The 24872-nt window shown below is 47.7% G+C and overlaps 1 protein-coding gene across 1 annotated transcript in view; it reads right to left on the reverse strand.

The window, feature by feature from the left end:
- LOC116943868 (oxysterol-binding protein-related protein 6-like) overlaps positions 1 to 24872 on the reverse strand; it is a 205864-nt gene that overhangs the window by 22205 nt on the left and 158787 nt on the right. Inside the window, exons 15-22 of the mRNA XM_032957146.2 lie at positions 20426 to 20560; positions 19259 to 19346; positions 17530 to 17777; positions 14555 to 14692; positions 12026 to 12089; positions 11157 to 11235; positions 6826 to 6970; positions 4733 to 4877 (exon numbers count right to left, since the gene is read on the reverse strand). Coding sequence (XP_032813037.1) covers positions 4733 to 4877; positions 6826 to 6970; positions 11157 to 11235; positions 12026 to 12089; positions 14555 to 14692; positions 17530 to 17777; positions 19259 to 19346; positions 20426 to 20560 — 1042 coding nt within the window. The remainder of the gene's footprint in view (positions 1 to 4732; positions 4878 to 6825; positions 6971 to 11156; positions 11236 to 12025; positions 12090 to 14554; positions 14693 to 17529; positions 17778 to 19258; positions 19347 to 20425; positions 20561 to 24872) is intronic.

Raw genomic sequence — 24872 nt, forward strand, 5'->3', positions numbered from 1 at the left:
CATAATTTGGGTTGAATGGCCACAATCGCACTCCTGGGGATTGTCTTAAATTTTACGCACAGTGAAACCTTGGATTGCGAGTAACTTGGTCTGCGAGTGTTTTGCAAGACGAGCAAATTTTTTAAATAAATAATAATTTGATAAACGAGCGATGTCTTGCAATACGAGCAAGACATCGCTCTCTCTCGCTGCGGGATTGTGGGTAATCATCTCCCATGCTCGCTCTCAGTCGGCGTGCCTCACTCGTATAGTCAACATCCGTGCGAGCGTATCTTGTTTACTATAGTACTATAGTGTTGTGACCACGTGTATACTGTTTACTATAGTACTATAGTGTTGTGACCACGTGTATACTGTTTACTATAGTACTATAGTGTTGTGACCACGTGTATACTGTTTACTATAGTACTATAGTGTTGTGACCACGTGTATACTGTTTACTACAGTACTATAGTGTTGTGACCACGTGTATACTGTTTACTACAGTACTATAGTGTTGTGACCACGTGTATACTGTTTACTACAGTACTATAGTGTTGTGACCACGTGTATACTGTTTACTATAGTACTATAGTGTTGTGACCACGTGTATACTGTTTACTACAGTACTATAGTGTTGTGACCACGTGTATACTGTTTACTACAGTACTATAGTGTTGTGACCACTGTTTACTACAGTACTATAGTGTTGTGACCAGGTGTATACTGTTTACTACAGTACTATAGTGTTGTGACCACGTGTGTACTGTTTACTACAGTACTATAGTGTTGTGACCACGTGTATACTCTTTACTACAGTACTATAGTGTTGTGACCACGTGTATACTGTTTACTACAGTACTATAGTGTTGTGACCACGTGTATACTGTTTACTACAGTACTATAGTGTTGTGACCACGTGTGTGTGCATAAAGCATTTTTTTATTTTGTGTCCAAGTGTAGTGACTGTTCTTTAGTAACTGTACTGCAACAATGGCCCAACAATGCAATGTCACAATTCCGCGAAACACTCAAAAGGAGGTAAAAGCAAGTGTTATAGGATAGGTTCCTTGTTAAAGTCGCACAAAAATAAAAAGATTCCAGTGAGCCAACAGATGGCAGTGATTCCGTTAGTGACAGTGAAATTCGTCCTACACAATAACCCTCCTCTCTCTCGTCTCCCTCACACCAGCCACGATTAAATGTAATTAATACATTGGATTACTTTATATTACATTTAAATACAAATATAAGGTACATTATTTTGTATTAATCATTTCTAAATGAATATTTTATGGTTGTGGAACGAATCATCTGAGTTTCCATTATTTCTTATACGGAAATTCGCTTTGATATACGAGTGCTTTGGATTACGAGCACGTTTCCGTTTCACTGTGTATGAAGGAGATGCGTGCATCGACTTGTTGATGTTCTGATGTGATGGACAGTTCGCCAGTGACTTTGATCTGCCACAACTGCGCCACATCTCCACAAGTGGAGAATTAATGAGAACCCAGAGTGTGACTGCGGCCAGCCGAATCAGACAATGGAACCACCGTATCGCAAACACATCCATCCTACGCCCAGCTCTCCGGCGGACTGAGCAGCATTAGTCGTGATACCTCCGAAGCTATCGCATGGCTCACAGACTTGGACGTCTGATTTGCACATACTAGCCACATGCTCGAAGAAGTGACTTCAAGGAACGTCAAAGCCATGAGGTGCGATCTTTGGATCTCAAATAGCGTGTTGCTTTGGACACCCGCGTTGTTCCAGTCTGTTCGCCAGCATTCTTCCAGATCTGTGTGAGATGCTAGGACGAGGGAGGTACATGCACAGCCCAGGAGGGTACTAGTACAAATGAGTCGTGGTAGTGAACTGGCACAGCTGATATACGAGCACTTTGTTCACACCTGAGTCCAGGTTCCTTGTGTAGTGACATATAATGGGTCACTACGGCGCCTAGCGCCATCTACCTACAGAGAGAGGAATTGCGTGTGTAGTAGCCCTCTCTGCCAGCAGAGTACATGATGTCATGGAAGAGGTCTCAAGGGGAGCATGGTTCTCGGGGCTGGCAGAGTAGGGGGCATTTAAGGACGTAGTAGCCCGATTGGCTGGCAAGGGTACATGATATGACAGGGGCCAAAGGTGACAGAAGGGGCACGTGGTGTATGGCCCAGAATCTTCTAGGAAGTTCCAGGAGGCGTGGCCAATGGCGGAGCCAGGCCATGCTGGGGGGTCATAAAAGGGAGGTCCCGGGGTCCCATCATGGGGCTGTCTGCTGGAATGGAACCCGCCGTGCTGCGTCTTCTCTTCGGTCTTCGTGCTCGGCATCATGGGTCAGGCAGTGTGCCGACGGACCTGCCCCATTTGTGTAGTTACCCTGTTGTGGTTTATGTAGTTACCCCGTTGTGGTTATAGAATAAATGGTGTTGCCTCCTGAATCAGTGTGTCTCTCAAGTGAACCCACGACACTTGTGCGATAAGCTCAGCCCAGGTGTCAACAATTGTATAAAACATAACATGATATGAAGGTGGTTTTGCACTAAATTACTAAATATTTAGTACTTTGTAAATAACAAGTACTGTATATAAGCAGACAATACATTTCCGTCATATCTGTCTCCCCACGATGACTAAAAGTATTTTACACAACCGATCGGCCCCGCGTCCTCCCGGGAATGAACAATTTCAGCGGCTTTGATTCGATCGAAGCAAACTCTGGACCCGGTTTCGACATGCAGTGTCTCATCAGCAGAGTCAGACTGACTTGGATCTTTGCTGGCAAATTGCCAAATGTTACAGACAAGGACCCTCCCTTTAAGATACGGATCCTATTGCGATGCAAAATTACGTAATGCATAACGCCAAAATAACGAGTGGTGTCGTTGTGGAGTATATAAATAACGTAGCGTGGGATATTTTTTAAATAAGTAATTCACCTGTACGTGTGGGATGGTTGTGAGACGTTAATCAATGTTGCCTTTTTTTTTCCCGCAGAAGCTTGTATACAGATTCGTGGAGACACACACATATTGAGTAATCACACTTATAGAGGTATTGCGAGAGGATGACATGGGTGATTATGGGTAGACTGAAGCCACTGGATGTTAAAAGTCATTTGAGTGACACCCCCCCGCCACCCACCCCTCTTTTTCCCTTCACTCTTGTCCCTCTACCCTCGTCTTCCCCTGCCCCCCCCCCATATAAAAATCTACGCTCCTGCTCGCAGTCCCTGCGTGAGTTGGGGCAGTGAGCCCAAATTTCTCACCCCTCCATTAAACCTCAGGGGTAGTCAGTTTGGGCATTTGTCCGGGGAATTTCTGCGAGCCCCTTCCTTTGTTACGGTTCGTGGTTTGTACCCTGGCTCTTGTCAAATATATAAAAAAAGTAATTCCAGCGAAGTAAAAAAAACACGACTTTGTCATCTCACCGAGATGTTTGCTAACCATTACACCACGGCTGCATCTACTTGTGACACTCAATTGGTTTCTAAATAATGAACCTAACACCGGGTAAGGATAACTCGTCCTGGGCATCGACATTACATGCGTGCGATAATTTGTAATTTGCTCGTATTTGTTTTCCTAATCCCCCAAGAGAGAGAGAGATATGTCAGAAGCCTGTTGAACCAGGTCACGATGGTAAATAAGACTACCCTGGTCTCTCGAGCTCTCGCCTGGTTAAAACTAAACATAAACTTGAAAAACCTTCAGATTCCTTCTGCAGGCAGAACAAAACCCTTTAGCACGTGTCGTGATGGGTACTGCAAGATCCGACCGTGTCCATGCAGTGCTCGCCCAGCTGCATTGAGAGTTGCTGTTGCCAAACAAATACATTTCGATTTAAAGCTTTCGTGACTGCAAGGATTAATCTTCTTTGGTTCTTTCGGTAAAGTCACGTAGAATGAGAATAAAATAATAAATTGATAAAATAAAAGAACACAATAATATTCTCACGACGTTTCGGCCACAACACAAGCGGCCTTCATCAGGTGAAGGGGACGAGACTGTCTGGAGGACAGCGCTGTCTGGAGGACAGTCTCGTCCCCTTCACCTGATGAAGGCCGCTTGTGTTGTGGCCGAAACGTCGTGAGAATATTATTGTGTTATTTTATTTTATCAATTCATTATTTTATTCTCATTCTACGTGACTTTACCGAAAGAACCAAAGAAAACAAATACATTATTATAAGGTCGCACTCATTACACACAAAGTGAGTGCCACAAATGAACCACGATGCCTTGTTGATAACGTCAAAGGAGCATAAAACATCACACGGACCCTGGTCATCCTCGCAGCGGCTTTTGGCTAGCCATCGAACAAAGACAGTGGTCACCGCACCGCGCGCTTTCAGATGCGCTTCTGCGGCCGTCTGGAACGCCCTTGCTTCCGATATTAGGAAGCCACTGCAGCTATGCGCTTTAAAATGTCGACCGAAAACGAATTTCTTTAGAATAGCGTTTTTTTTGTGTTTAGTTTGTTGTCCTTCCCCCGCAACCTCCGATTAGCACGGATGGCTACGTACGGTGCGAAAGGAGTTCAACACGCATACATACGTACATTGCCCTTGCAAGTGGTTGCCTTACGTAGACGTCGGCTCCACCTCCTCGCAATCCACCAACCGCAACGTCTAAGATCGCTGGATTTACACGCCACGCATTGCCACCGCACCTGGCGGACTTGCGACCTACGCCTTGGGTACACGAGAGGCTGACGACAGATGCGGGCGCACGTGCGCAGGGTCACCGACCTGGCCTCCATATGCATTTGGCGGAGGGAGGAACGCCGCAGTAGAGACCCTCGTGCCACTTGCCGAAGAGCCGGTGCAACACTTTGCCGTCGGCGTCCATCACCGCTCCCTGCACCTCGTTCACGTTGGAGTTCCAGTAGTTTCCCTGCGCGGAACGCACGCGCGGACGCTCACGTTCGCCGCCCAACGGTCCCGCTTGCGATCGTGACAGGTTCAACGCGATCGCAGGGCCAGTGTCGGATACGTACCGGAGCTGTGCTTCGCGCATTGATTCCTCTGCCCATGGGTGGGGGCCCAGACTGACCGTTTCACCTCACCCGGGTTGTGTTCGACAACACCTCACCGCAGAAAAGAAACACTTCACTCTCCTTGCTTCGTTCCTGGGACTGCTCAACTTGGGAATTCCCCCCCATGGTCGCGTATTCCGCAGTTCTTATAATAGCCTTGCTCAATTCAAGAAACGTATTAACTCTTTATCTATCACACCTTCGATAGTGCTGTTTGTTGCTGGCCGCTTCACATTATTGGCCTGTGTGCCAAATATGTAAAATAAAGTTTCTACATTTACGTGACAGATATAGGGTCTCCTTTTCTGCATTTTCTAATATTTAAAAAAATTGCAGTTAATAGAAGCAGCCAATTACAAACACACTCATAACTAATGAGTAAGGTTTGTCACGTGAACAACATGTGCCAATCGGTTACTGCTTCAGCACACCGGTTGTGCGTTGGAGAGTAAACCCACAACATTTACAATTTGAGTACTGTGACGTTTCGCTGGTGATTACAACTGGCCTCCTGAGGCGATTAAACCTCTATTACGGATGACATTGGTCGCGAAAGCCAGCGCGTTAAACTCACAAATACAGACCGGGCTCACTGCGGGTCACAGATGTGGAGCTCTACACAGATGGGGGGACATACGAGAGGGTTAGATCACGTAAATATAAATGTGTCGTTAAACCCGCCACCACCCGGTCTTAAATACACAACTCTGTCTGTCGCCTGATGATGCTGATTGTAATTACCGGTGAAACGTCGTACAGTACTCGAATTGTAAATGTTGTGGATTTACTCTCCAACACACCGGTGTGCTGAACTCGTTATTAATTGGCACGTTTTGTTTACGTGACAAACCCTTACTAATTGGCTGCATCGGGTGGTGGCGGGTTTAATGACACATTTATATTTACGCGATCTAACCCAACGCAAAAACCTCGATTATGGATAATATTCTGTCGCGAAAGCCTGATACGTGTTAAACAAGAGGGTGAATAATTGCGATCGCACCCGCACACGCCTGCTCCGCCCGTGACCTCAGCGACGACAACAACAATGCTGCCCTTCTGTCGACCCACTGCTGGAAGACGGACATCGAGAGCGCACGAAAAGAAGACGTTAACAAGAAAAAAACGGGCGACGCAATGAACGAATGTAAGGAAGGCGGATTTCGCGTCGATCATCAAATCGTCAAGAATCAACGTCTCATCCGTATCGTGAAAACGTATATGTCGCGGCAAAGAATCGAGCAGTCGTTTGAAACCAGCAGGGTCCCCCCAACCCTCCCTTCCCCTCTCCCCCTTTCCCCTGCTCCCTTGGCTTTCTTTTCCCTCACCTTCCCCCCCCTCCCCATATAAAAGTACACACACCCGGTCTCGCAGTCCCCACACTTGGTGAGGTGGAGAGCCCACTCTCTCCCCCCCCCACCACACCCCTGCTTTAAACCCAGATGCACAGCAGTCCAGACTGAGGTGTGCGGATTTTCTGTGCACACCCCCGCCCTCCTCGCGTCGCGGTTTGTGCTCTGTACCGTGCAACTATTGAAATAAAAATAATAAGAAACAGTGGGGTATCTTTAAACGGATTGGCCTGTCCTACTGCACGTGCATCGTGGAGACTCGCCCCCCCCCCGGTGCGTCGTCATCATCATCATTGTCGTCATCGTCATCGTCGTCGTCATCATCCTCGTCAACACCATCGTCATCACCACCATCATCATCGTCGTCATCATCGTCGTCATCATCGTCGTCGTCTTCTTCGTCTTCTTCGTCGTCGTCGTCATCACCCTCTTTGTTGTGCTCCGGCCGCCGCACCTTGACAAAGGTGAGCTTGCAGCTGCAGCCCCCGCTGCGGCGGTTGCGGATGGTGATCTCGCCGTAGTGCTCGATCCAGCGCGGCCCGTTGAGGATATTGTGGATGCAGGACGTCACTTTGTTCCACTCGTACAGGTCGCCGTACCTGCCGTGGCAGCGTGGGGTCGCAGGAATGCGATTAGAGCGATGCCCAAACCGCTACAATAAGCAGTGGCGAGATGTTATCTCCCTCGTCTGGTATGCAGGAGGTCGTGAGATTCGATCCCGACACTCTGCGCATCACGACGGGCGACGTCTCCACAAAGTGACAGCCGTCTCCCTCCCTCGAACTAAGCTCTCAGTCGCTAGGATACCGGTCGCAGATGCAGCGGTGACATTTCTGATAAAGTCGAACCATCAAATGCAAAGAAGGCGTCTTTAGCATCGCATGTGGAAGGACTGCAGCTGATCCAAATCAGCTTGAAGCAATGCCTGCTTCAAGGCCACACAAGCAACGTCGCCAAACGGCTGCCAGACGATCGACCTCCCTGCTGTCACCTAACCCCAGTGCCAACCAGCTATCAAGAGATATACAACATGTACTGCATTGTATAACATGTACATAAATAAAAAAAACACTTCGGAAGGATAATTTGTGGGGTCGCGGTTTATTTCTGTTACATTCCGGAAATAACTACAATGTCAAATTACCAGTGGTGTCATATGAGGCACTTTGGAAAAAAACAAAATCCAGGGCAGAGGAATGAAGCATATTACAGTATATGGCGTGCCCCACACATTTGAGTCGTGTGTGTGTGTGTGGGGAGCGATAGCGTAGTTGTAAGCGCACTATGCTACGAACCCGGCAACCCGAATTCGATTCACACCCACAGCCAAAATCAATGACAGATATCTGAAATGGTCCGCCTCCCCCCTAGGTCGACTCAGCCTTAACGAGTACCTGGTCTGTAGGCAGGTACTCGTTAAGGGGGTGGTATTGGCGACCTAACCCCCTCGTGTGCCGTGTCATCCGTAATAGGTGCTCCGCCATCAGCACTTGCCCCCAACAGTCTGTTAAGTCTATAGAGTCATTGCTTGAAGCCAGTGGTCCATGATGTGCTTTTCCGCGGCCGTCTGGAATGCTCTCTTCCTTCTGATATTAGGAAGCCAGTGGACCTATGCACTTTTAAATCAACTACATTGACAAACTCATTTCTTTACAACTGCTTCTTGTGTTTAGCTTGTTGTTGCCAAGACTTCGGATTTTGGCTATGTAAGGTGGGAAAGTTCAACATACAGTAAGGGAAAAAAGTATTTGATCCACCGCTGATTTTGTACGTTTGCCTACTGACAAAGAAATTATTAGTCTATCATTTTAATGGTAGGTTTATTTGAACAGTGAGATACAGAATATCAACAAGAAAATCCAGAAAAACGCATGTCAAAAATCTTATAAATTGATTTGCATTTTAATGAGAGAAATAAGTATTTGACCCCCTCTCAATCAGAAAGATTTCTGGCTCCCAGGTGTCTTTTATACAGGTAACGAGCTGAGATTAGGAGCACACTCTTAATGGGAGTGCTCCTAATCTCAGCTTGTTACCTGTATAAAAGACACCTGTCCACAGAAGCAATCAATCAGATTCCAAACTCTCCACCATGGCCAAGACCAAAGAGCTCTCCAAGGATGTCAGGGACAAGATTGTAGACCTACACAAGGCTGGAATGGGCTACAAGACCATTGCCAAGCAGCTTGGTGAGAAGGTGACAATAGTTGGTGCGATTATTCGCAAATGGAAGAAACACAAAACAACTGTCAATCTCCCACGGCCTGGGGCTCCATGCAAGATCTCACCTCGTGGAGTTGCAATGATCATGAGAACGGTGAGGAATCAGTCACCAAGAAAACAATTGGTAACACACTATGCTGTGAAGGACTGAAATCCTGCAGCGCCCGCAAGGTCCCCCTGCTCAAGAAAGCACATATACATGCCCGTTTGAAGTTTGCCAATGAACATCTGAATGATTCAGAGGACAACTGGGTGAAAGTGTTGTGGTCAGATGAGACTAAAATGTAGCTCTTTGGCATCAACTCAACTCGCCGTGTTTGGAAGAGGAGGAATGCTGCCTAGGACCCCAAGAACACCATCCCCACCGTCAAATATGGAGGTGGAAACATTATGCTTTGGGGGTGTTTTTCTGTTAAGGGGACAGGACAACTTCACCGCATCAAAGGGACGATGGACGGGGCCATGTACCGTCAAATCTTGGGTGAGAACCTCCTTCCCTCAGCCAGGGCATTGAAAATGGGTCGTGGATGGGTATTCCAGCATGACAATGACCCAAAACACACGGCCAAGGCAACAAAGGAGTGGCTCAAGAAGAAGCACATTAAGGTCCTGGAGTGGCCTAGCCAGTCTCCAGGCCTTAATCCCATAGAAAAATCTGTGCAGGGAGCTGAAGGTTCGAGTTGCCAAATGTCAGCCTCGAAACCTTAATGACTTGGAATAGATCTGCAAACAGGAGTGCGACAAAATCCCTCCTGAGATGTGTGCAAACCTGGTGGCCAACTACGAGAAACGTCTGACCTCTGTGATTGCCAACAAGGGTTTTGCCACCAAGTACTAAGTCATGTTTTGCAGAGGGGTCAAATACTTATTTCCCTCGTTAAAATGCCAATCAAATCATAACATTTTGACATGCGTTTTTCTGGATTTTGTTGTTGTTATTCTGTCTCTCACTGTTCAAATAAACCTACCATAAAAATTATAGACTGATCATTTATTTGTCAGTGGGCAAACGTACAAAATCAGCAGGGGATCAAATACTTTTTTCCCTCACTGTAGATGATGAATCATCACAAATAGGAATCAATACTAAAGCACAAATGTATGCAACAACGCACAACAAGAGTGTTACGGTGCGAATTGTGTCCAGGATTTTTGTTTTACCAAAAGTCACGCTCCTCACTGCCAGTGGGCGCTAATAATTGGCTGCACGGGCTGGGTGTGTCAGTGTGGCACAATCCCACGCACAGCATGTGAAGGGGACACTCACGGGCTGTTAGGTTTTATTATCCGTAGGAACTGCCATCTCCAGATAAATTGATATGAACAGCCAAACTTGCTGAGGAGACCAAAATCAAAGTGCACGATTACCATATTCTGAACAACTCATTCACACACCAGCATCTCCACGGTGAGCAGGGTGGATTTTACAATTTGTATTTCCCATGCCTTCCGTCAGCTTTCCCCCGATTTGGGGTCGAATGAAAGTCCCTACCCACGCTCGTGTCTGCTCTGCACCAATTCTCCTGTACTGCTCACGTCTCAACCTTTCTCCTCGCGTGTCCTCACTCGGTGTCTATCCAGCGCCCTCTTGCTCTTCCTCACATCCGTTAGCAATGCGTCGCCGTGCCACGGCATTCATTCTGCGTCCATAACCACCCACAAGCGTGCGTGTCGGATCTTCCCAAGCGTTGTTATTTATTACCCCCCCCAAGTTGTGTACTGATGAGCTTCGTCTCTTATTTTCCCCAGTCTTCATACTCCCACGTCATTGCAATTTCAATAAGGCGACCAAAAATAGTCAACCCTAAATGCATTGCAAGGGGCTGGGGTTAATCTGTCAATAGTCCCTGCCAGCAGTGACAATTCCACATTTCTGTAGTTGGAGCCAGTCTGTCCATAGGACAAGCACTGCGTGACTGCCCACAAAGTATTATTTGGGTCTTTCGGTAAAGTCACGTAGATATGTTCAAAGAAAATAACAAAAAACAATCCAGAAAGTGGTAATCATTTTATCTACCCGCCCCCAGAGGGATGATGGGCTGAGTGAACGACTGACTGGGATGTATACTCACAACATTCTGCAAGCAAAGTCAAATGTTCTTGGGGCAGTGCCACCCAGCGGGATCATTTAGCAATGTGCCACGCAGATTTACAATGAATACCAATGCTGCGATGGTCACGCGCACATTTCTGCTGCTGAGCTCCAGGCCCCTTGAAGAGCAACTGTCGGGGTGGTGAAAAAGATCCCGGCGAGACACTCACACGACAACAACCTCCCGGAGCCCAGGACAACTGTCATCTCCGTATGTACATTGCACTTCTTTGGCACCGTACGTAGCCAACCCCGCTCATCGGAGGTGCGGGTGGAAGGACAACAAACTAAACACGTGCACACACACAACGAGAGCCCCTCAGCCCTCTGAGGCAGCCTGGTAACGTGCGAGAGACCGAGCGGACGGGAGCGTACTTTTTTTTTTTTAATGGGGGTCCATTTTGGCTCCTCGCTTGTCCTCTACGTACGTATCTGCCACGGGGGGCGAATGGACCAGCGGCGACACTCACTTGGGTAGGTTGAGGCTGACTGTTCCCAGCGGCAGGATTTCCATTGACTTGCCCCAAAATTTATTCTTCCATCGAACGTCTAGGAGACAATCAGGAGACACGCAAAGGGGGGGGCGGGGGGGGGGGGTGGCTCACAAATACGCCGTGACGCAGACACCGTATGACAGAAACGAGACAACTAATTGCACGCAGGGGGGCGCGTGGTGGTGTTTAAAGGCGCAGCTTACGAAGCGCATTGATTATTCGAGGGATCTGCAAATTTGTTCCTGTCCGTGGCGAACGCTGAATGCCGTTTTATGCACGAAAAATAAATGGCTTCCCCCGAACAATTGTGCCGAATTGATCGCCGTTCCGAGCGAGATTAATGTAAAGAGGCATCTTTGCGGTGTTTTTGCTAAAAAATTTAAAAAAATGCGTGTGTCTACGTGTTTTGGCGTAATGGAGAGGTGGTAACAAACATTCCGAAGTAATTTTGGTGTTTAATTAAACAGATACAATTTCAGTACAGCCATTGTATTCACCAGACCAAACAGGCTATACGCATAGTGACAATGTTCTCTAAATTTCAGCAAATTAAATTAACTTGCAAATTTTGCAGCGCACACACTGCTGGTCATAGTCATGCAAAGCATGTGAAAGATATTGCAATCTATTGTTTGCGGGCGATTATACCCGAAATTGGAGATGTTGACCGTCAAACACACAAGAGCGCAATAATGACCTTCGCTTGCAACACATACATCTCCGGGAATGTCAAGCCACTGAAATTGAGAATGTGTCTTTGGTTGGATGAATTATATTCGATTAAATTAGCATTTTAAGCTAATTAAATATCACGTAAAATGTATCGCTGTGTATTTAAGACTCACCTTGCCACAACACAAATGTCTTTGACTCACAGTGACAGGCTGATATGGGTGGATGGTGGCTGACCTGAATGGAAAAATGAAAAAAAGAACCGAAATATAATCACAAACGCACAAGGAAATCCGTTCAATAGCATGCAGGTCAGGTGCAGCATAAACCACAGATTTAGGAACACCGATCGTAAAATAATGGCCATGCTTAGATGCCTTGGCATGTGCCAATTGCATTTCATGGTTTTCCTCAATTGTACATGATCATGCACGTGTTCAAATGGGTTTAGTACATTTTATGCACATTCCAAACTACATGTAATTCATCCTAGCAACTGTATCCACGTGTGCACGCAAACGTGCTAGGGTCTTAGCAACCGTGGCATAATTCCTGACAATGCGCAGCATCGGTGGCAAAACGGTATCCAAGTGGTCTGAGCCTCTCGGATGTGAAATCAGCCTGAAATGACATAGGTGAAGCTGGGCCCAGTGCTCATCACACAACTTCTTTGTGTGTTAATGGGAGCCTTAATATAATTGATCACAAGCACTTGCCCCTTTTGTCTGTCTAAGCTATACATTGTTGCGTGCTTCAATACATGTTTGACTGTGATCACTGTGGAAAGGTTATCATGTATACCTTCGTCTGTACTTCGCCACATGAATACATTGTTATTACTCCATATTTGCTCTGACCCACGGACTAACAGGATTAACCGCAATTATAAGTCAAAACTTTGCTCTTCTCAAACAAGCAACTTAATCGCGGTCATCCCCGTAGGTGGCCCTGCATCATTCATGGAAATTCCACATTCCAATTGTAAGGAACAAATCTCTTCATTAGATGAGCAATGGGCGACTTCCCACAAAGCAGTACATATTTCGCCGACCATAAGGGATGATTGGCCGAGTCGACCCTCAACCGAGCGTTCGACTCACAACTCTCCGAACGTGATAGTGGCGTTCGAACCAAAATGCCTCTCGGCTGAACCAGCGCTGTGTAGAAGTGGCCGAAACTACGAGGGATGTAAACACGGCCTGAGATATGTGACAAAGTGCGCTGCCATCTGAGTGCCACAGACGCAGACGACGCCGCCCGCGGACTCCCACTTATCCTGACCGGACTCGGCAGCGTGCTGTAACAACCTCGCTGCCTTCCTCGGGCCATCGTTCACAATCTCCTCTATCTCTCTGTCTCTCTCTGTCCCTCCTTCTCCCTGTACCCAATCCGGTTTTGGTCCTTCTCCCTCCTCGCACCCTTCCACTGGAATAACTTTCCATTGTACATTTGACAGCACTGCCCATACTCAACACTGACCATAGACTCAGCAATGCACCACAGACTCAACGCTGCACCACAGACTCAACACTGCACCACAGACTCAACACTGCACCATAGACTCAACTCTGCCCATAAACTCAACACTGCCCATAGACTCAGCAATGCACCACAGACTCAACGCTGCACCATAGACTCAACACTGCACGATTGACTCAACACTGCCCATAGACTCAACACCACCCATAAACTCAACACTGCGCATACATTCAACACTGCTCATAGACTCAACACTGCCCATAGACTCAACACTGCACCATAGACTCAACACTGCTCATAGACTCAACAATGTACCATAGACTCAAAACTGCCCATAGACTCAACACTGCTCATAGACTCAACAATGCACAATAGACTCAACACTGTCCATATACTCAAAACTTCCGATAGACTCAACACTGCACCATAGACTCAACACTGCCCATAGACTCAACACTGCCCATAGACTCAACACTGCCCATAGACTCAACACTGCCCATAGACTCAACACTGCACTATAGACTCAACACTGCACCATAGACTCAACACTGCTCATAGACTCAACACTGCACCATAGACTCAACACTGCTCATAGACTCAACAATGTACCATAGACTCAAAACTGCCCATAGACTCAACACTGCTCATAGACTCAACAATGCACAATAGACTCAACACTGTCCATATACTCAAAACTTCCGATAGACTCAACACTGCACCATAGACTCAACACTGCCCATAGACTCAACACTGCCCATAGACTCAACACTGCCCATAGACTCAACACTGCCCATAGACTCAACACTGCACTATAGACTCAACACTGCACCATAGACTCAACACTGCTCATAGACTCAATACTGCACTATAGACTCAACACTGCACCATAGACTCAACACTGCACCATAGACTCAGCACTGCCCATAGATTCAACAATGCACCATAGACTCAACACTGCTCATAGACTTAACACTGCCCATAGATTCAACAATGTACCATAGACTCAACAATGCACCACAGTCCCTCGGTATACCCCTCTGTCGCTGTCACTCATTCCACCAATCCATCGCAGCAACGCCTCCTCCGCCAACTACATCATTCCATTCTCTATCACCGCTTTGCAAGCAATGCCAGGGCACCTACAGTGAAGGCGCTCTCTAAAAATATGGATGAGATTAGAGGCGAAGGCTTCCTCATCACACACCACTGCAGCGGTGGCTCACCTGCTCGGCCACGAAGCGGAAGCCCTTGTCCTCCCGGATGCACTCATAGGTCTCGCCGAGCACGGGGTTGAAGGGCTTGTTGCCGGAGCGGTAGTACGTGGGGGCGTACGCCGACACCGCAAACGCCGCCGCCAGCACCTGTCGGAACGGTGGGGGGGGGGGGGGGACCGAAGCCGGGGCCACGCAGAGAGCAACAACGCAGCCGGCGCCGCGCCTTACAAAAAAAATGTAAACTCGCGAAAGCCATTTTTTACCGCTGGCACATCCGGGGGGCCAAGGCAGGACGGGGGCCTGCCACGGCGCGGGGGGCACTTTCCCACCAGGCTGTTTACCGGGCCGAGCCAGAACCAAACCTTACCTCTGTAGACAACTTACATTTTGGTCGTCATGGTAAAAGAAGCGGAGCCATTTTCCTTGCCGCCGTTTTGGAACAGTGAGGGCGGGAGCTATGGTGCGAGCTGGAGTGAGCCGTGCTTTGTGGTTGTTCCCGTTATGTAATCATTATTATCATGAAAGAGTTTTATTGTTTCCAGACCATCCTCAGTGCCGATCATCTTTGACGACACTAGCTAGTAAGGTGCCGAATAAGGAAATAGAGTACACCTCCGATGAGCACGGTTGGCTATGTGCGGTGCAAAAGAAGTTCAACATACATAGATTCCTCGTCAAATGACTTTTAATCCAAATGCGAATGTGAGATTGTCTTTCCAAGAAATATCAAACATATTGTAATTATAACAGTTTTGCAGACCCATCATTTGCAGAGATCTTTAGCTTCAGAGAAAAAGAAACGCTGACACTGTTGTTAATTATTGTCAATTGTGTGTCCTGAAGCTCAGCACTTTCAATGAAGTTGAGTACCACCCAACGCTCAATTCTATTGTTAGGTTCGATAAAAATGCATTTTTCCAACAAATTACCAAAGTGTGCATGAATTGGAACAGTCAAAGTGTTTTCCGGCTAAAGTGATCGTTCGGCAATGCACCATTTCAATTGGCAACCCTCAAGCCAGTGAAGGAAATTCCACATTGTTATGGTGGGACCCAGTCGTTCCGTAGCGTGAAAGAAAATGTACTAGAATGGTCTTACAGTATATACAAAAGCTGCTTTCACCTCTCCTTTTATCAAAATTAACTCTTCCTGTTGCAGCTCAAAATCTCACGTCATTTCCTGTGGGAAATTATGGCCCGCTGCGCGAATGGAGCCTTCCACCAAATGACATCGGCCAGTTGCGGTTCGCTCACCGACCACTCGCGGTCCACCCTAAACCGCATCCATTGCACAACCATGGCGGTAGATGCGGATACCCTGATGCACAAATGAAAAAAAGAATGGGAGAAAAAAAATGGAAAAAAAAAGAAAGAAAAAAACCTCTCCAGTAGTTCGAGACTGTGGTCATCCAGAACAGAACGTACAACGTAGAACGACGCAACGCCTCCGATCACAGCGATACACTCCTGTGCTCCTGACGAGCTTGTCTGGCTTAACTACCTGAATGTGAAACTGTAGTTGTTGCTCTGCATCTACATCAGCTGTATAAAAGGAGGAAGAAGAGGAGGAGGAAAAGGAGGCATAGGAGGAAGAAGAGGAGGAAGAGGAAGAAGACTGGCCACTAGGCCATGCCACCTGCACCCCATTAATATTTAATAACATAAACGCCCAACTTTATCTGTGATCGCTGCAGACCTACGCACCCCGTGCATGAACGACGGAGGTGCAGGGAAAGACGTTCGAATACATTGGAATCGATCTGCAGACAGTGGTCTTCTCGCACAGCCTCATCTCGATCCCGCAATCCCAAACAAGTGAAAGTCTGCATCGAACCGAACCCCCAGCAAGGACATCTATTTAACGAGAGAAAATTCACACGAAATGTCGTTTTCAATGAAGTCTTCCAGATGTAAAATTGTATTTATATATAAACAACTTTCTCTATCTGTCTATGATGAACGCTTGAGAGAGAGAGAGAGAGAACGAGGCGATTCGGTGTTGATTCCCAGAATCGACTTGGCCCCCACCGACACGACTTTGCCATTTGTTTTGCGACGACGACAATTTACGATTCTTCCCGCATATGCTATCACAATCAACAAGTCGCAGGGACAGGCGTTCCATTACGTTGGTAAGCGCACAACCTTATCATTCTATGATGAATACTAGGTTGTTGGGGAGCGACGCAGGTGCCCCCCAACAACCTAGTGTGAAAATAATAGAGATGACGGATGGTCAGAGCATTTGACACCACTGACATGGACATGCTCCAGAGACAAATACATTTTATCTACGTGTCACGAGCTGTAATATTTGACAAACAAGGCTTTGCTCACACACACACACACCACTTCCGCAGGGAGCTGAATAAAAAATGTTCGACAGATACAGTGGATGTGTACTCGTGTGGGAAACCGCTAGACGCAAATGAACCCATTACAAATTATTTCACAGGGTCTTTCATTTGATTAAAAGCTTTCGTGACTGCAGGGATTCATATTCTTGGTTCTTTCGGTAAAGTCACGTAGAAGGGAAACAAAATAATAATAAAAAAATGCCTTGCTGTGGTTTTCGCACCTGATGATGATTGCTTAACATCTTGCCACCGCGGCGCCCCGAACCTGGCTTTAACCGCAGACGGCTGAAACCCACAATCAAACCCAGCTACGAACAATGGCAAAAGCCACTCTGAAAAGCCTCCCTGTCACATTCGGGCACATCGTTGCTTCTTACCAACGCGGCAGGAGGACAAGTGAAGCGTGATTGGTTGATGAAGTGCGAGCGATATAAGAAAGCCACAAGAAGGTTTCGGTCACTTCTACACAGCGCTGGTTCAGCCGACGGGCACTTTGGTTCGAGCGCCATTATCACGTTTCGGAGGGTTGCGAGTCGAACGCCCGGTTGAGGGTCGGCTCGGCCAATCGTCCTTCACGGTCGGTAAAATAATTACCGCTTTGTGGGGGAAGCCTCCCATCGCTTCGTACCATGCGCTGTGCGGGGTCCTCCGTGTCGGACGCCTGTTCCAGCAGCTCGCTGTACTCGAGCTCCTCGCACAGCCTCTGCAGGGTGTTGAGGGGCTCGTTGAGCTCCACCGGCATGGAGACCTTTGCCAGGTCCTTGCCGATGTTGTTGCGCAGGATATTCCAGAGGCTCACACCGCTCGTGTCCGGGCACGGCGCCGGCAGGAAGCTTCGTCTGCCGTTGCGGAAGCCGCCCTCCCGTGTGCTTAACGCTGAATTAACAACAGCAATGAAAACAATAACTTGCATTTATATTGCGCCCATAGGGCAAACAAATATCTTAGGGTGCAGGTTTTTTTTTTGTTAAGTGACTCGCGAAGCTTCATGAGGTGTGCCCACAAGATAAGAACTACGTGCTCTTTTTTTAGGTGGAGATCATCCAGCATGTCTGAAAAGACATAGCTCTTCGGGTTTATTTTTAAACCTGTGTGGTTCATTTGATGAGGAATAGACAATTCATCCTCGCCTATCACCCGCAATGCAAACCGACACGGTCGGCTCTCAGGAGCTAAGCAGGGGTAAGCCTGGATCCATCTCGGATGGGCGACCACCACCATGCACGAGATGGGTGTTAAAAGGCTTCTGCGAGCAACGTTGGTCAAGCAGAAGGCGGTGCGGCTAACGTCATCGTTGTACTGTACTGCGCTCACCGCCTGCACCAACGCGTGCTGATGAACTTGGGTGAAGTACGCACAAATAACCAGGGCCGGCTTGGCCCATAGGTTAATGAGGCTAATAACGGCCTTAGGCCCTCATATTCTGTAGGCAACCCATTCCATGTTGAAGTAACAGCTTAGTGAAGCCAGGGCCGGCCCTCACCATTTTTTTTGTCTTTTACATTACAATGACATCGTTCATGACTTTGCCACGGTCAAAGCTACGAAGAACAAAAAATGGTTTCATTGATTGAATGAGTGCAGTGGGTCATTTGTCTTGGATGAATATACATTCGTTCATTTTGCAAAGGTAAATATTTGATGACTTCATACATTTTTTTCCAATATGTAACACATTCTTAGGCGCTGCTCTCCTATTAGCCCTGAGGCCCCTCATGACCTTAATTGGGCGCTGCGAAAAACCCCCACGACCTGTACGGCGTGGAGATCATCCAGCGGTGGATTGACAAAAAGACCGCGCGTGCACTTCATGGTTGTTTCGCCTCTGCATAAACATCGCAGCACAGGAATAGGGACCTTTAAAAAATACACTGGGATATAGATTTGGTTTCTGAGAAGTCCGGTACGATGTACCAGCATACACCGGTATATTGCAAACACAGAGTGGTTCAAGTTTATTTTATAATAATCAGGTAAGAACTCAACAGACAAAGATAAGTTTCATTTGCAAGACGAGCCTGAGGCATCAGTCTGCCAGTAGGGAGTGTTGATCGCTGTGCATAATCCAAACTGAGTAACTTGTGGGGTAATTTTTGACAATTTGACCTCACGCCATCGACAATGTCCACCCATGAAGCGGGCGGTTAACGCGCCCGCAGGTCGCAGTATTTAACCAGGTGGGCGGTCGTCGAAATTGGAAATTGCGAACCTCCGCAACAAGCGACGGACGCGGCTACCACCGGGCCGCGTCACCTCCCCGGGGGCGGGGGGGGGGGGGGTGGGGGTGGGGGTGCTTTCGATGGTTGGGCCTCGGTCCCACACCAAGATCCACAGGGCGGGCCACGGAGGCAACTCACACGTTTGCGGCGCCCCATCCGTCACGCTGATGTTGTCTTCCGACACGTTGTCGCTCACGTCGCTCACGTAGGATTCGTCGTCCGACGGCTTTGAAAGCGGCGAAGGGAGCAACGCCCGCGCGACGCGGCCGACACACACGCAGTGCATTATCGCAGTGAGAAATAGCAAGCAAAATATATACGAAACCAAACTGATCCAATGTCTCCTTTCACCAGGTAAGGGTTTGGGTGAACCAAAATAGGCTTTCACGTGAAATGGGTCAAATTTACTATAATTTTTAAACATGGACATTAAGGCAACGATTGTTTAAAAGTTGGTTCGAAAACTAAATAACTGCATGCATTGATATCAAGGTAAACAGAACTATTCCTGGTCCCTTATATGGCACGGCCACGCCACTTAAATGACTCAGAAGAAGCATCTTAGATCTTAACACAAAATAACGAGCGTCTTTGAGAAGAATATAAGCAACAAATTAAAGAAAGCAATAAAAACACCTTATCCACAAACCTGTTCCTCCACATAAACTATATAAACCTATTTTTCACATTTCCCGTCAATCACAAGGCCTTCCGGGAGTGCATTATTTCAGCAACATTAGTTCAATACAAAAAACTCTGGACTGGTTTATACATAGAGGGTCTCATTAATAGCGTCAGGCTTGCTGCAAATAATTATGTTCGAGCAGAAGTGGTAAACCTCTTCCTTACCGGGGGGCCGAATAGGACTTTCAAATAAATACCTTTGGCTGGGTCTCACAGCAAAAGGCACCCCGGTGACACACAACAACAACAACAACGCGAAAAATCACGCACGTGTCAAGCGAGTATAGAAAGGCCCTTGACGGCGACAGAAGTGACGGAGCCGTTCTAAAATTATAAACACATAAGTCGAAAACATTTTCAGAATATAATTGAAATTCCGCAGGTCTTGCCCGCGCATTGTTCGACACGACGTCCGACGTTTCGCTCTGCGTGCTGGAAGATTCGGTTCCTGTAGCAAGCTGCACAGCCGGACCGAAACGTCAGAAAGTCATGCCGGACAAATTGTGCCAGTCCAATCAGAGCGGGCCACAGCAGCACGGGCGCGGAACACCAACGTGGCGGGCAAGTTTGAACTGCGCGGCGCGAGGAAAAACGAAGATCGCGAATGCGCATCGGGTCCACCTCGTTCTCGGAGGAGCTCGCCGAGATGAGCACCTCCTGGGCATCGAAGAACTCCGAGACGGACTCGGAAACAGAGAGGCGACTCTCGCTGAGCGGCACCGGCACGAGGGGTCCCTCCTGGGGGGGCTCGGGGGGCTGGGACACGTGCACACGGAGCATTGTGGCCACACAGTTACAAGCACGGGCGGGCGCGCGTGCGCACATTCGACCAACTCTCCCCTTCCACGATTCTCCACTCGGCACAATCATTCCCTCCCTCCAGGGAACAACAGGATGGGTACAACGTCGAGGGGAGATGACAGCGGTGAGCCCCGAGTAAACTAAAAACCAAACTAAACAATTTTTTATTTTACCAAAGTAAGGCCCACTAAGCTATATAGCTCTTTTTCATGATCGACTTGGCCTCAAATTATAACTCAACGAAGTGGCTTATCACGTGGAAATATATTGTAGCAGCCAATTACTTTAAATGCATGTTTCTAAATGTGGAGGGGGAAAACCAGAGGACCCGGAGAAAAATCCACATGACCACAGGGAGAATATACAAACTCCAAATATTCAGCAGGCGTCAGTCTCGAGATCGAGCCGACGACCTCCTGCATACCAGGCGAAGGAGTTAACATCTCGCCACAGTGGCGAGTGGTTGGCTCCTTTCATGAGAATGTGGAATTTCCACTGCTGGGTCAGAACTTCCAGCAGACATTAGTGTGGGGGCACCACTCGTTTGAGTGCAGAGACACCGAGACTTTTATTATTTATAGTGATAACGTGCGAGAGCAGGCGATTGAGGACCGCTACGTTGTTTTAAGAATTCTGAAATGCAGGTGTACGTGTGGTGTGCTTCACGAATACATATTCACGAACTAAGCCTGATTTTTTGGATTGAAAAAAAAATTCCCTTTATTAATCTGACAAGTGGGAACACATCTCAGGTAGACGTGTTTTTGTAACTTTCTGTTAATGCAGGAAATGGCTTTTAGCATTTATTATAATTACTTTGCCGTGTTTTTTTTCATTTCCACGAGGTATTTGTATGCCGAGTGTTTGTTGCGGTCTCTTGTGCAGCTCTTTGAGATCCCCGATAAAAGGCGTGATAGAAATAGCACTATTGCTTTCGTTGGTACACAATGTGTGCCGTGTGTTTAACACGCAGTAGGCTTTCGCGACCAATATCATCTAATAGTATAGTTTCTTTTGGGTTAGATCGCGCAAATATAAATGTGTCGTTAAACCCGCCACCACCCAACACAGCCAATTAGTAACGTTTGTCACGTAAACAGAACATGCCAATTTGTAACTAGTACAGCACATTAGTGTGTTGGAGAGTTGTTGTGGATTTCAAGATCCATTTTGCAGCAGAGGACTGTCAACGTGAAGAAAAAAACTCCTAGAATTCTGAAAGGTTTTTATTCCCTTAAATGTACGAGGAGTTTTTTTTCTGTTCCCCGAAAACGGTCAGTTGACTCAGCCGGAGAGCGATCGGCTCACAATTATAAAAAAAATTGCGAGTTCGAACCCTGGTTGGGTATCGACTCGGCACATCATCAGCTCTACAGGGGTCAATAAAATGAGTACAACTTTGTGGGTAGGTCACCAGTGGCTGTTCTATGGACAGACTCACCTCCACCACAGGAATGTGCAATTTCTATGACTGGCTCAGGAGGTGAATACTACCTTAGTGCTCATTTAATGAAAACATCTATTTGACTTTTCATTCTTTACCTCCAATATTATTTTCTGGTAATGACAATGCAGCTGAATTACTCGCTCTGTCTGTGTGACTTTACCAACATGTCTTTAACATTCACTTTACTATTTGCTGCCAATGCCATACTTTGGTAATTCCTCAAAGGTAAGGCAGCAGCAGGGATTTACCCGCCTATCCTCAGCAAAATGGCTCAGAAGTGATCAAAAAGACCACTCCACTACCTGCCAGAGTGCAGTTTTGAGATTGGCGTGTTCAAAAACATCTCTCTCGATGAAGAGGTGAGCAATAATCAAATCTGTAAATGACCAGAAAACGCCATCATCGTCACAGAGAAAAATCAGTGCAGACTGCAAAAAAAAAACGTTTCAAGGAACGAGCAGACACGTGTACAAATTGCGCATTATGCAAAAACAATCAGCGGCTCCTGAAGAACTGCATTGTGGAGCTCTTGTTTGAGGTCACCGTAAAAATCTATTTGAGCAATTGTGACCTGACTGACAGGCAGCAGCGGGCTTACGGTGACGACTGAGGCCAAGAGAGCACCAGCATGATGACGGGAAGCAGTGAGCAAGTTTACGTCCACACGGTGAGTACAAGGCCTCCACAACAATCACGCTGCAATGCCTGTAATATGCCTCGTTTTCCAAATGAAAATCAAAGGACAATTTGATCCCTCTCCCATAAGAATGTGGAATTTATATCAATAGCAAAAAATAAATAACAAACAGCAGATCCCAGTCAAAATAATGATTTAAAACGAATGCACTTCTTGTGGATCATTATAGGAGGGATACCGACCTCCTGTGACGTGTCAACGGCATTGAAGGAGGAAAGAGAGTGGGTCGGTACACGAGGCTGGTACACACTGTGTAGGTTTACTAGTGGGCCAAGTGGAAGCGGGCCTCAAAACAGTAGAGGATTTGGAAGACAGGGGACACTGTGTGGGAAGGGCAAGCGAGACCACATTCAAGCGGGATGTGCTTGAGGTGGTGTGTGCTTGTGACCTCCTGTCACAGGTGCTGGCTAAAGTGGCCCCTCGGGATAGTCATCTTGTTGGGTGACTTCAATGCCCGAGTGGGTCATGATGCTGGCATCTGGTCTGGAGTGATTGGAGGGCATGGGCCAGATCAGCTCAATAACAACGGGAGGAGGCTGCTACATTTTTGTGCAGCCCATGGGCTTGTAATTACCAATACGCTGTTCCGGCATTGGGGCATCCACACAACATCATGGATGCATGCCGGGTCCAAGCAAGAACATCTGCTGGACTACATAGTGACGGACCAGCGGATGCGAGCCCATGTCCTTGACACCAGGACCTACCGTGGAGCTGATCTGCCCTCTGACCATCGACTTGTCATCTGTAAGATGCGCTGCCCATTCCAGGATGACCCTGCTGAGGCTGCGGTGCCTCAAATAGTGGAAGAAGTCACCCCCTGTGAGTGGCTGGCTGAGGTGCCATCTGTTGAGGAAGTACTGAAGGCGATCCGGAGTCTGAGACCAGGAATGGCAGCAGGCAGAGATGATCTCCCAAGCGAAATGCTGAGGAAGGGTGGCGTTTGTGCACAGACTGCCCTATATGACATCATAACAACAGTCTGGACCACTGGACGGGTTCCACAGGATTGGAAGGATGCCCTGGTGGTCCCCCTCTTTAAGAAGGGGGACCACACGGACTGTAACTACAGGGGCATCTCACTCCTCAGTGTGACGGGAAAGGTCCTGGCAAGGATTATTCAACATCGCCTTGCCAGGCACGCTGAGGAGAGGCTTGCGGAGCCCCAATGCGGTTTCAGGAAAAGGCGGTCCTGCACAGATGCCATATTTTCTGTCCGTCTGCTACAGTAGAGGTATAGGGAATTCCAGCAAGACCTACATCTCTGCTTTATTGACCTGGTCAAGGCCTATGATACCATCAGTAGGTCTGGGCTCTGGGTTGTTCTTCGTGCTTTTGGAGTACCTGACCCTCTGCTCACGATCATTAAGGACTTTCATGCTGGTGAGCGGGCCTGGGTAAAACTACGTGGCTGGGAGTCAGAGCCATTTCCTGTACACCTTGGGGTGCGACAGGGATGTCCTCTGGCTCCCACATTGTTTAACATCTATCTTGACCACGTAGTTCGTGAAGCCTTCAATAGCTGTACCGGGGGAATCTCCATATGGTACAGATATAATGGGAGGCTGATCGATGCCCGGGTGCGGTCAAGGGATGGCTCCCTATTGCTCAACCACGTTATGTATGCCGATGATTTGGTAATAGCTGCTCATTCAGAGGAGGAGTTTGAGACGCTGCTGCTGAGACTGGAGCGTGCTACTAAGAGATGGGGCCTTACCATCAGCCCCACCAAAACTAAGCACCTACCTGGGTATTTTGTACCATCGGACACTCCACCCCCACAACTCCCAATCGGTGATGGGGCAGTTGTGGAGAGAGTGGAGAGTTTCCCATACCTGGGCAGTGTGCTTATGACCGGCTCCAGTTTAACAGCAGAGGTCTCGCTCCGAATCAGTCGAGCGGCAATATCTTTTCATCCGTTGCGTAACGCTGTGTGGAAGCTACCTGGTCTGTCGCTCCGCACTAAGCTTCAGGTCTTCTCGGCCACGGTCATTCCCTCCCTTCTCTACGCTTGCGAAACGTGGACCCCCCTAATGGAACATCTTCGCCGGTTATTCCCCCGGCTGGCCTGCCTACGATCCATCCTGGGCTTAACCAGGCTGGATTGTGTGAGGAGCTCACAA

Source organism: Petromyzon marinus, chromosome 19 (genome assembly GCF_048934315.1).
Source record: "Petromyzon marinus isolate PM22_M1 ecotype Great Lakes invasive population chromosome 19, UKy_Petmar_22M1.pri1.0, whole genome shotgun sequence".
In the NCBI taxonomy this organism is placed as follows: domain Eukaryota; kingdom Metazoa; phylum Chordata; class Hyperoartia; order Petromyzontiformes; family Petromyzontidae; genus Petromyzon; species Petromyzon marinus.